We start from the raw sequence: 13,416 nt of genomic DNA, 5'->3' as shown, positions 1-13,416 counted from the left end.
CCTGAAGTTTCAACTTGTTAAGGTTTAAACTAAAATCAAAAGATGCTTCCTGAAATCCCTGGAACCTCCTTGGTATACCCCTCTGTGTGTGCATGCATCAGGCTATAGCCAACCAACTTTCTGATGGATAGGCATAGCTACAGTGGAACCTCAGTTATCCAAACCCCTATTTGGATTTTCAGTCAACCAAACTACAGAAATGACTGCTTTTTTTAGAGTAGTGACTGTTCTATTAAATAGCTGACAATACTGAAATTTAAAAAAATATTCTTATGCAATGTTATACAGTTTCAGTGATTTGGACTTTTCAAACTTATGGACCACACCTGTTGCCAAGAGGTTTGGATAACTGAGGTTCCAACTTTATACATATAAAAAGATACACTCACGTTCATGTGAGTGATTATCGAAAAATAGTAAAATTATATACACACAAAGTCTATAACTAGCTATGCTATAATGTAAACAAATGCTGCTTGCATGGCATGCAAATTGATACACTTAACCATATTATGCTATTCTATAAGTTGTAGCCCTAGCCATGGTTTTCAGCTACAGTATCCATTGGTGACGATCGTCATAGTTGAACATCATGTGACTTCACAACTAGTAAGCCTTAAACAAGTATAAAAACAAACCATCTTATCTGACTTGCAAGCTACAGTCAAATGGAAGTAGAGACCTGTGATATACTCAAATAAACATTGTGTCCTAAATGAGCATGAAGGACTGGGGTACTAATGTGTGAACCAGCAAACTCCTAGCTGGCATACCTATGCAGCATGCTGCTTAGTAAGCCTGTGACAAATATATCAGTAAAATAAGAGGCACGATAGGCTAGTGTGCTATGTCAGCATAATGCTAGCATATTAGGTAGATATTTCAAACTTAATATCATCGATATTCCCTAAAAGAGCAGACATTGAAAAATGCAAACTACAATGTAGTACTCAAATACTTTGTGCATACCTCCTTTGATCAATACTCTCTAATAGAACAGTCAGTGTGTAGTGAAATGTTCTAATAGAGCATTCGCTGATTAAAATATTCTAAAATTATGGTAAGAAATGTCATTAACCTAGGAGGGGACACTGAAATATTTTGGGAAATTCCTGAAAGCATTTGGGCAAAATTTTGAGCATATTTGGCTCAGGCCTATTTCTTAGTAACAAATTAAGTTTGGTCCCACTGAGATGAACTAAATGTGCGCTTTGCACAGATATAATATCTACATAGATACGGTTGGAAATCTTCACAATGACTTGATCTTCTTTCCATTTCCTGTTCCATGGCATATATCATAAATTGTATGGAGCAGAATTTTGTTCTTTTCCACTAACAGTCTATGTGCCTTGGGTGTGCAGCACTTTCTGTAGTAGACTAAAGCACAGTTGAACTGAAATGTCGAGGCCAACTACTCGAGATTGAATCGTGGCAATTACGCTTTGCTCTTATATATTTCAGTCCATTACACAACGCTACAAATGAAGAGTTACAGTATGTACAAAATAAAAGTGCATTTACTTGAGGTGCGAAAAGGGCTTTCCAAGAGATTCTCCTAAATATAGCATGTGATGTCAATCATGAATTCAGACCTTTGGTAAATCATAATTCAAACAATGTGGTACATGCCATATTGCTGTCACAGGGTTGTGTGTGCTCTGCCATGAAACTAGTGTAGCATAACTAACATTAAGTTAGTTGCTCGTGATGGCTGGGCCAAGGTTAATTGATGGGAAAGGAACTGCAATGGTAGGGCAATGCCTGCTTATGCCCACCCTGGCCATGGCTACACCTATGGTGTGTGTGTGTGTCTGTGTGTCTGTGTGTGTGAATTTTTGTGCCCATATGTGTACATAGTTTAGTGGGTGGCGATGATTTTGTGGTAGCTATAGTCTGGCTAGTAGTTTTTTTTTGTATGATAACTGATGAGGTCCTGGAATCCATCTCAGTTTTTCTACTGGTTATTTTGCCATTAGTTAAGTCAACCCAGCAGTAGTAATGGAAAAGTGTTGACACTAAAGAAATGATTGGCAACCTCATACCAGGGCCACCCACAGGGGGGCCAACTGGGGAATTTTTCCCTGGACTCCAGCCTGAAAGGGGCCCTAGGAGGCCCCATGAAGGGCCCCTTGAATACCTGTTTAAAAGATCGATATACTCTAATAGAGCAGTCAGATCTAGGTAGTCTAATAGAGCAGTCAGAGTATTCTTCAGAGGAGCAGTGTAGCAAGCTTATAAATAAGGAGATATGGTTGGCAAGGTCTAGCTATTGTCAATATCAGCATGTAATGACTTTTTTTTGTCTACAACTAACATCTTGGGTGAAGTTGTGATTCAGAATGGGAAACCTCCTTGCCCCTGGGGCCCCATTTTAACTCTTTGCCCTTGGCCCTTTAATTTCTCTGGGTGGCCCTGCCTCCTACATCTTACTTATTGGGTTGAAAGGAGGGGGATTTGTGCCACCTCCTGCTGAATACTAATCTGTGAAGTACATGGTAATAAATAAAGCAAAGTGTAAGATTCTCTAGTAGCAATAAATAGTTTGAGTTTGGCCACCTTTCCATTGTACATAGCATTGCTGTATACACGGAAGGTTACCAAACTCAAATTATTTATACAAGGTAAAGGTTACCATAAATGCTATGCAATGGTGACGTAACCAGCTGATACAGCAGGACCTTGAATCTTGATTATCTGAACTCTTTATTATCTGAACTCTTTATTATCTGAACAGTGTAAGTGACAGTTATATTTGAGTATTCTGTTATTAGGTGAACGTTCTAGTAGAGTAAGTGTAGAGCAGTTGAACGGAACTTACTATATAAATGAATGGGCTTGATTTATACAAACGAATTCACTTATCTTAACACTTTTATAACTGAACTGGCACACAGATGCTTGGATAGTGGAGGTCCTACTGTACTTACTATACATCAGTTAGAGAAACAGAATTGAAGTTGTCTTATACGTAAACAATTTACTTGGTTATGTGTGACCCGGTCCTAGTAATAATAATAATAATAATAATAATAATTAAAGTCATTTCACTGATATTTCATTGTAATATCCATGCCATGAAATACTCATGATTTGATGATAATTTTATAGAACTGACAAATTATGTCATGGCACAAGAAAATTTCATGGTTGCAGTGGCCATGAATTGTCAAAGTTTCATAAGCAGTGTCTATGAATTTTTATAGGCAGTGTCCTTGAAAACTACATGAAGTTTACTATCTCATTTCACAGGCTCTTCTCTGGGAGCTCAGCTAGAAATAAGTCAGATTAGCTAGAAACAATCACGCTGTAGAGAGATCAGCTAGAAAAAATCACTCTATAGAGAGATCAGCTTGAAACAAGGCAACTTGTAAAGTGAGGCTGTAGAGAGACTAGCATGATAAAGTCACCATGTAAGAGCCCAACTACTTTTCAAGTCACCCCATGGAGAATCCAGCTATCATGTGAACAAATCTCTCAGCAGAAAGATCAGCTATACCCTGCACAGTCCCTGTAGAGAGATTAGTTAGGAAATTAAGTTACCCTGTTACCTGCAAAGAGTTCAACTATTTTTCAAGTCATCCTGTAGAGAGTTCAGTACAAGCATGCAGCCATGTAGAGAGATCAGCTGAAAACAAATCACCCTGTAGAGAGATCAGCCAAAAACAAATTACCCTGTAGAGAACTCAGTTGGATCAAGTCATCTAGTAATGGTGGATCCAGGATGAATTCCCCCCCCCCCCCCCCCCCCCCCAACACACACACACACTTTGTGAAGGAGACATACTTCTTTTGATTGAAATACTAAGTCTTATCAGTCTATAATATACATAGCTACATAATAATATGTACAAATTGCTAACATTTATTGCAAACTCACCTAAAACAAGCAAAAGCAACTATCAGACTGTCACCCAGCACCTTCGTGCATACTAAGCGCCTCTAAAATAATTATCGTGTTGCTGGACATTCTAGCCTTTAAAACAGTTTTTAATACTTCACAAAGGACAAAATTGCAAAATAAGATGTAAGACAATGCTAAGAGGTGATTATTTGCTACTTTAAAAATACAAGAGAATCTGCTCTCTCCAACCACCTATAACTTAGCTTGTTTGTGCCCTTCGCCTTGCCAGCTCCTGGATCTGTCCCTACCTAGTAGAGTGTTCAACTACATTTGAAGTCACCCTGTAGAGAATGTAGCTAGAAACAAGTCACCTGTGGAGAGATCATCTAAATCAGGTCATCCTATAGAGAGCGCAGCTGGAAATAATTCACCCTGTAGAAAGATCAGCTAGAAACAATTCACCCTGTAGAGATTGGCTAGAAACAAATCACCTTGTAGAGAGGTCAGCCAGAAACAAGTCTTCCAGTAGAGAGATCAGCTGGAAACAGGAGAGAATTCAGCTATATTTTGTTGAGTGTTTCAGCTAGAAATAAGCCACCATGTGGTGATTTTAGCTACAAACCATTCACCATGTAGTCAAAGAGTACAGTTACATTATGAGGCTCCCTGTAGAACTACATACACATTTCGCTGTAGTTGCAAACAGTTTAACCTATGCGACTTATTTTTATGATCAATCAACACAATTAAAAATTTATGCTTAAATATACATGTAGCTAAACAAATCATTAAAATCTTCCTCATAATAATCTTCTCTCTCGATCTGTGGTAACGAAAAAGACAAGTTAAAAGTAATACCTAAAGCTAGCCATAGGCTAGCTTTAGGTTTGAAATTACAAAAAGAAAGTGATATCTAATCAAAAACAGCCTAGCTGTAAAAAAAGGACGGACAAGTCCTGGTGATATACGGAGATATGTTTACTAAGTCCCACAATCAATTTGATTCTTCATTGTGAGAGCTGAATTGTGAGAGGAGTGTTCCAGTGTGTCTACCATGCCGAACTATGGCGAATTAAGTGTAAGTATATACTTTAATTTGGTTTGTGTGCATATGGGTTGTTAATAAGTGATGTAGTGCAGATTAATTTAAAAACATGGTATATATCATATGAACCATGGCTCACTTCGCCTCGGCGTTTGTCAACGGTAAACTTCCTCTGACTTCGGAGTCAGGGTGTATATAAGTGCAATACACCTTGTAACCATGGTTTATATATTACATATACTATATATATACGTGACCCAATTTTGGAAAACCATACTTTTGGGCACATGCAAAATTTGCAGGAAAACTCAATTGAAAATTTCAGCAATATTTTTTTAATTATTATTTTTCCACGTTTGGATAAAGCAACTATTAAGCCTTCTTACTGTCAAATGTCACACCCACAGTTTCTTTCTGCTAGGAGATATGGATGATTTTATCAGACCATGTAGTGATTTCACCATGTGTGGGACAACAATTAACTTACAAATGGGGTGATTTGTTCAGGTGTTAGAATGGTTAAAACTAAGTCTTAGGCAATGACACATGGAATTAATTGAAGAAAAAGACCCGGAACACTTTTTTTAACTATCAGAAGTCTCTTTAGAATATTTTTAGAGAGTAGGAATGGAATTATTTGTAAATAAAGTGATTTGTCACAATTTGACATGCTTAATCACTCACAGAATTCAATGCATTAGGATGAAAAGTTACTTCAGTTGTAATGTATTAGACAGTAAATTGACCATACCTCTGTAACCCTTCAAGATATCAAGCTGAAATTTTGACACAAGATAGATAAACACCCAGTGCCTCATATTAGCCACAAAAGAGGAAATTGACCACTATGCCAAAAGGGATGGTTTTCCAAAATTGGATCACACGTATAATATTATATATATATATAATATATATAATACATTATTTATTACAGAATTATCTACATGGTGGTTTCTTTGTAACTGAACACTCTACAAGGTGACTTCTTCTAGCTGATATCTCTACAAGGTCACTTGTTTGTAGTTGAACTCTCTACATGATGGTTTCTTTGTAGCTGAATTCTCTTCAAGGTAACTTCTTCTAGCTGATGTCTCACTAGTTTATAGCTGAAATCTCTACATGGTAGTTGCTTTGTAACTGAACTCTCTACAAGGTGGCTTATTTTAGCTGATCTTTCTACAAGGTGATTTGTTTATAGCTGAACTCTCTACAAGACAACTTCTTCTAGCTGATCTCTCTACAGGGAGATTTGTTTGTAGCTGAACTCTCTACAGGTGATTTGTTTGCAGCTGAACTCTCTACATGATGGTTTCTTTATAGCTGAACTCTCTACAAGGTAACTTCTTCTAGCTGAAATATCTCTTTCCGTAGTTGAACTCCCTACAAGATAACTTCTTCTAGCTGATCTATCTACAGAGAGAATTGTTTGTTACTGAACTCTTTACAGGGTGATTTGTTTGTAGCTGATCCCTATACAGATTACTTGTTTCTAGCTGATTTCTTGGGGTGACTACTCTATTAGGATGACTGCTCTATTAGAGTATCTCGATCTTGCACTTGCTACACCAAGTTGTATTTCGTGTTATAACTCCGTGGCTTTAATTCTGCTTCTTCTACACCACTGACGAACCTTTCTAAGATGATTACTCCATCTGTACAGCAATTGTCAAAGCATTACTCCAAGGTATTTCTCTCAGGGGCGGATCTAGGGGGTTTCTGAGGTTTCCAGAAACTGGTCAAGTGTATTCAGGTAATCAAAATTATATTTTACAGTGATTTGCAACGGTACAAAAGTTCAGATCGAAATACTCTAATAGAGCAGTCAACCACTCTAATAGAACAGCCACATTTTATATTTCTCTTAAAAACTGTAAGTAGCTAGCCAGCTACTTTATTTACTGTACCAACACAGTAAAACACAGTCCAAAATCTTATAACAGTGTTAAGATCTGAAAATCGTCCTGTGGACATGCCAATACCCCCAGAACAACATCCATGTCTGTTGTATGCTTCAAATATAAAGTTTGCTCTGTCCCTTAACTCTTTAGTCTGCACCTGATACTGTAACAGAAGCAAGCACAATTAAGCAGCGTACATTATACCTAACTTAATTATATTTTAAACTGTCAATATTGCTAACAGATTCAATTTCAAATTACACAATTTTCTTGAAAATCTTGCCCCAAACCCTCCTAGATTTAAAATTGTGTACAGCAGAAGTTTGGAAATAGGCCTGCGCCTAATATGCCGGCATAATTGTGAGAATAATAGGTTAGCAATTTCGTGAGAATAATTCCGGAATAATAAGATTGTTACACTTACCTATAAAGCGAACTCAGCCAATGCCTTTTTGCGATGTAATATTAGCTCTTGCACTCAACAAACTAAGAAGCTGTGTTATCTAGCAATGGTACGTCCTATCTTAGAGTATGCATCAACTGTCTGGTCTCCATACACTAACAGTTTAAGGAGTGGCTACTATCACCAACCAATGACTCTAATTGATGCATGCAAATTTTCCTTTTCCCATCAACCATCAAATTATGGAACCAACTCCCTGCTGATGTAATTAATTCCTCTACGCCTAATGAGTTTTGTAATAACTTAAGTAACTTTTATGATCACACCTGTGCATTATAATCTTTTGATTGCTGCACAGTAATATAATATAATAATAATAACAGTAACGTGTACAAGTTAGAAATGATCCAACGAAGAGCTGCAAGCTTTATTACAAACAATTATTCACCCTGGGCTAGTGTAACTGAGATACTAGATCATCTGAATCTACCAACTCTTGAACAACGACGGAACAATTTGAAGCTACTTATGATGTATAAAATGGTGCATAGACAAGTTCACATCGATAATAGAAACTATTTAATCTCAGCAGCAAGCCAAACACGAGGTAACGATCAACGATTTTTGCAGCCACACTCCAGAATTGACTCTTACCTTTACTCTTATTACCCCTCTACAATTAAATTATGGAATAACCTATCTAGCAGTACTGTGGAATCACCTACCTTAAGCACATTTAAACAATGTATTAATTATAGCTAAGTACAATCACTACAATTTATTCTTAATTTAATCTGTTGTACTATATACTCCATATGGAGGTTTCTGTACAGTAAACAATAATAATACAGGAATAATAATATTTTAGAATTATCAGACGTCCATGGGAATAATCAGTGGAATTAAGGGGCATGCCTATTCTTGATTAGCTAGAAGAAAGTACTAAACTACTAAGAATGATACATAGCTGGCATTATTATACGAGTGCTGGCTGAAAAGCCTCTAAAAGATCGATACACTCGAATAGAACGTTCAAATACTCTAATAGAGCAGTCAGATCGTTTCATGTTAACAATCTGCAGACAGCATCAGGGATGTAACTGCATGATTATATACAATTCTGAAACTTGTACATCTTATATATACCAGTGTATCTTCTTTAAGTCCTTCAACAAACATATTGATATCATTATCCACTAAACTTAGCATGTAGTTATACAGCTTTAATACACTGATAATTGAAAACTCTTTTGTTATATATTACTCCCGCAGTGGTGCCGCCAAACTTTTCGCCATGCCTGGGCAATGGGTGGGCAAGCCATTTCCCATGCAACACATGTACACATGCCCATCTTCATATGTGACCGGATTTGTGAAAAGGTACCTTTTTCACACACAAAATTTGACCCATTTTGTGAACTTTGATGCTTCATAATGTCTTTATCATTGCATATAATTATCTGCAAATTTCCATGAGTGCAGCTAAAGTATCTGGCTACATTATGAAAGTTAAAGCAAGTTAATCAGTGTAAGGAGTCAAGCGTTACATCATTTTGTTTGCTTACATGTAAAATGTGTGGAAAAGGTACCTTTTCGCAAATCCGGTCACATATGGACATCAATATAGCATTAAAAAATGCATTAGGCCACTCCAATTGGTAATTATGTTTCTGGTCCTTTGAAAATGAGTCCTAGGTGCGGGCGGGCTGGCGGAGTTCAGCAACAAAGCAACCATGAACTGACTGCTCAATTAGAGTACTTTTGTGATTTACTGACTGTTCTATTAGAGTATATCGATCTGTACTATGCATTGTCAGGTTTTCACTGATAAAATACAAGTTATGGTTAGATTTAGCATACTTGTTGCAGCCCAATATTTGTTTCTGAAATCCAGGTTTTTCAAAAAGCTTATGCGGGCATTTTACCCATGTATCTCGTGTATTTCTGAAATTTAACATTCTCCAAAAAAGGATGCGGGCGGTTGACCAGAAACATAATTACCAATTGGAGTGGCCTTATGTACCATCCTACACTACTGTATGCAAGATGACTAATATCAACCTAATAGAAGCTAGCTATTGGCCTTCTAACATATTACATACATCTAGCTACATGTGTCTTAATACCAGACTACAAAGATTCTTGAATTAAAGCACGAGGCGCTCTATCACATGATGACTATGCTCTGCCACTACAGTTGTTAGCCTAGAAAAGTGGAAACAAAAAGAAAAGAATTACTGACTGAACAAGTACTCCATACCGTTTGAACTGAGCAGTATCCACACGGATAGATGGGTGCTAATTTCACAAATACCTCTAGACTGTTTTGCCTCCCGAGTTTTGACCACACCAATAGCTACCGTGATCACTTAATCCAAATGTAAACCGTCCAGCCCACTATAGTGAAACCAATTCTTTGTCCTTCACTCCTTGCCACAATGCTGCACGGTTTTTTGTAATCACGTGATCTTGCTTCTATTTATTGCCTCCTCTATTTGTGCACAATCAAGTTACTCATAGGGAAAATCCCTTGGATAACCCCATCTCTGTTTAGCCAAAAAGAAGGAAACCATCGGCGAAAATGGCACGGTGAGTGTTGTATAAGTTGTGCTATACTTAATACAGTGACTAGTTAAGTAACTTTAGCAAAACCTCGAGCTATCCAGCCCACGTCTTTATAATTACTCTAGGAGCTGATGGTGGGGCAAAGAAGTCTGATGCCCGGGCAATGTCCTGGCTTGCCCGGGTTTGGCTACGCCACTGCCCATGAACTCTCATTATATTAGTGTTTCAATGAAACAATATGGAAGTAGCTCTGGAGGTTAGTTTGTGAAATTTAGTGTTTGCACAATAATGCCCGACATAGCAAACTTCTTCATAAATCAAGATGAGTATAGTTGTAGGGTGGGACAACAGTATCGTGTCAATTGCCCTTGTAAAGCCCCACCTATGCTTGAGGGAAGGGGTGGGGGCAGTGAGACAATAATTAAAGTGAATTGTAATCAATTAATCATTCAATCAATCAGTTAATTAACCACAGCCGCCAGCATAGATACCCTGAGGCAGCAGCTATGCCGCCAGTGGCTATACTAACTCACCAACTCTAGCGGACCAACTACTCTAGCTGTTTGTTCCTTTTCTTTTGACACATCTGCACTCGGTTTGCCCCCGCTGTAAAATAGGAACAATAGCTACTGTACAAGCTAATTATAAACAGACAACGCTGCGAGCAACGCTAACATACTCGTCAATCTCGATGTTAGTGCTAGTTCCGTCTGTAGCATTACCACTGGTTCCATTCGCTGTTGTTCCGAGATTCTCCATTGCTCCAATCCAGTGTCTGAGTGTGTCGAGGTGGTAGCGTTTTAGGCGCTACTAATTGTGTTTACAATGTCACATGATCCTCAAAACAGTTTAGCCGCCCGAAGGTTCGCAAAAAACAGCCTTACTTTTTTGCGAAGGGGCGGGCGGTGCCCACCCCTCCGCTTCTTCGAAGGGACAGGCGACCCTAAACTACGATCTTGTATGGTCGGTAGGTTGGAACATTTGCAAGTACTGAGCCACATAGCTATTGAAATATATAAGCTATGTAGCTACAGAAAGGGTTTATGAAGCCATAAAGCCGGCTACATTTTGGAAGCCATTAACATTGCAACTAAGATACAAATTCCACGACAAGGAGGACCATTTACTTGTAGCATAAAGCCAACTTTTAATGCTGAAATATAAGGTAATTTTCTGGCTCTGATTTTAATTTAAGCTTTCTAAATACCTTTTTGACTTCCTTCCTCAGATGTGAACTTACTGTGGCCGGGAAAAAGTCAGAGACAAGTGTTCAAGGGGTAGCCAGCGCTCACGCAAAAATGCTACAGTAGCTTACTATACCACGATCCATTAGAAGACTACACAATGCACCATAAGTGGTAATAAATTCATTGGTGGTATGAATCACGTTAAGAAAATCTTCGGCGATAGGTATTTACCACACATGACCACGAATGTCGCCGAAAGCCATATGAACACGCTTAGCATTTCTAAGGATTTAATTAAGCAGACATACCATAATGAACCACCACTCAAGGATCCACTGAATACTGAAGTTAGATCTACAACTATACTGGAGATGCAAGTTGAATTACGACAAAACTCCCTAATAGAGTAGTCACCGCATTTCTGCTAATGTTATGAGTGAAATTTAATTTATAATATGATTTATAGTGCAGTCCATAAGCCCTTAAAATTGACATAATCGTTCACTTTTTGATAAAAGCACCAATTTTTTTTTACAGAGTATATGGAGCGTGCATTAAGTGTTTTAAGAAGGGGAGGCACGTAAAAAGTCCTCAGGAACACCCCTTTTTGCACCCTGACAAGAAAACTATTTGTTACTATTAAAAATCAATCATGTTTCTATCAAGTTAACTGCTGGGCCTAGTATCATAGTAGTACAAAGCATACAGCTGGAACATAATAGCCTATTAGTAATCTATAAAAAAACAAATAGTTTTCTCACCTAGGCAGTAAACAAAATCACTAAAATTTCCATTTGCAGGGATTCTGTTAAAGTTTTGAACCTTCAATGCTGACAATTGTGTAGTACTGTGTACAAGGATCATCCTGATGTGTATCGTTTCTTTATTAAAGGGGTGTATAACAAAAGTTATTTAATGCTAAAGTTTTAATAGGTCACAGGCGAATATCTCAACAGAAAACCATGAACTACAGCAGTTCAATTATCAAGCACAGAGCTTGAACAAGGTCCCTCATCCTTATACTGGGCACCATATGAAAGGTAATTAAATTTCTAGTTTAATGAAGGCAGTTGCGAGTTGTTTCAACATCTTGTTCTCAAGTTACAGTGCTTTCAATTCAGTGTAATATAGCAGAAGCAAGAAGAGCACAAGGATGTGTCATAAGGTACTTCTTAGTGCTCAAAATATCACTTCATTGGAACCCAACTCTTTTATGCTTATTTTGAGCATTATCACAGCACTAAGAAATACCTTATGACACATCCTTGTGCTTTCTTGCTTATGCTATATTGCACTGAATTGAAAGCGCTGTAACTTGAGAACAAGATGTTGAAACAACTTGCAACTGCCTTCATTAAACTAGAAATTTAATTACCTTTCATATGGTGTCCAGTATAAGGATGAGGGACCTTTTGTTCAAGCTCTGTGCTTGATAATTGAACTGCTGTAGTTCATGGTTTTCTGTTGAGATATTCACCTGTGACCTATTAAAACTTTAGCATTAAATAACTTTTGTTATACCCTTTCAATAAAGAAACGATACACATCAGAATGATCCTTGTACACAGTACTACACAATTGTCAGTATTGAAGGTCCAAAACTTTAACAGAATCCCTGCAAATGGAAATTTTAGTGATTTTGTTTACTGCCTAGGTGAGAAAACTATTTGTTTTTTTATAGATTACTAATAGGCTATTATGTTCCAGCTGTATGCTTTGTACTACTATGATACTAGGCCCAGCAGTTAACTTGATAGAAACATGATTGATTTTTAATAGTAACAAATAGTTTTCTTGTCAGGGTGCAAAAAGGGGTGTTCCTGAGGACTCTTTACATGCCTCCCCTTCTTAAAATACTTAGTGCACGCTCCATATACTCTGTAAAAAAATTGGTGCTTTTATCAAAAAGTGAATGAATATTTGGCTTAGGCGCTGGACTATTACAGCCAGATGGTAGAAAGATTTTTTAGAAGCAGACTGTTGGTACCTTTGAAGTGCAGTTTGATGAGATTCCATTTCAGTTAGTTGCTGTCCGTAAAATGGATTGTCAACATGGCGAGCATTACTTTCGACCTCGTGAAAGAACAAGTAAATGGGTATGTACAAAGTCAACTAGAAAATCAGGATGCAAAGCACAGATCATTATCAAGGAGTACCGTCTTTACCCAGATTACCAGAGACAGCACTAATCTCAAAGTTAGCCGGCTAAGAAATCTTAAAAGCACTAAGAACCAGGAAATCCTACAATCCCTCAAGAATGGGTCATCTGTTAATACAGAGACAAGGTACTATGTATCACTTCCCATCAATGCAGCTCATAATGGTGTACGCCACACTGGAAGAGCTAGGGGAATGTCACAAAGAGTTGATCCTCTTGTTTCAAAATTTGTTGAGGAAATTGTGAGAGGAGGGACAACTGATGTTGACACAGTTCAGAAACTATTGAAGAGTAGAATTTCAATTGAATTGAAACA

The 13,416-nt window shown here is 37.6% G+C and overlaps 1 protein-coding gene across 2 annotated transcripts in view; it reads right to left on the bottom strand.

The window, feature by feature from the left end:
• LOC136239561 (ATP-dependent translocase ABCB1-like) overlaps positions 1-10,605 on the bottom strand; it is an 83,706-nt gene extending 73,101 nt beyond the window's left edge. For both annotated transcript variants that reach the window (XM_066030308.1, XM_066030309.1), the window contains exons 1-2: positions 10,435-10,605; positions 10,289-10,361 (exon numbers count right to left, since the gene is read on the bottom strand). In XM_066030308.1, the coding sequence (XP_065886380.1) occupies positions 10,289-10,361; positions 10,435-10,514 (153 nt within the window). In that variant the 5' untranslated portion in view covers positions 10,515-10,605. The remainder of the gene's footprint in view (positions 1-10,288; positions 10,362-10,434) is intronic.
• Positions 10,606-13,416: the final 2,811 nt, after the last annotated feature.

This window comes from Dysidea avara, chromosome 11 (genome assembly GCF_963678975.1).
Source record: "Dysidea avara chromosome 11, odDysAvar1.4, whole genome shotgun sequence".
Lineage (NCBI taxonomy): Eukaryota > Metazoa > Porifera > Demospongiae > Dictyoceratida > Dysideidae > Dysidea > Dysidea avara.
The sequence above is the reverse complement of the archived record's forward strand: the minus strand, read 5'-3'. Positions and strand labels throughout refer to the sequence as shown.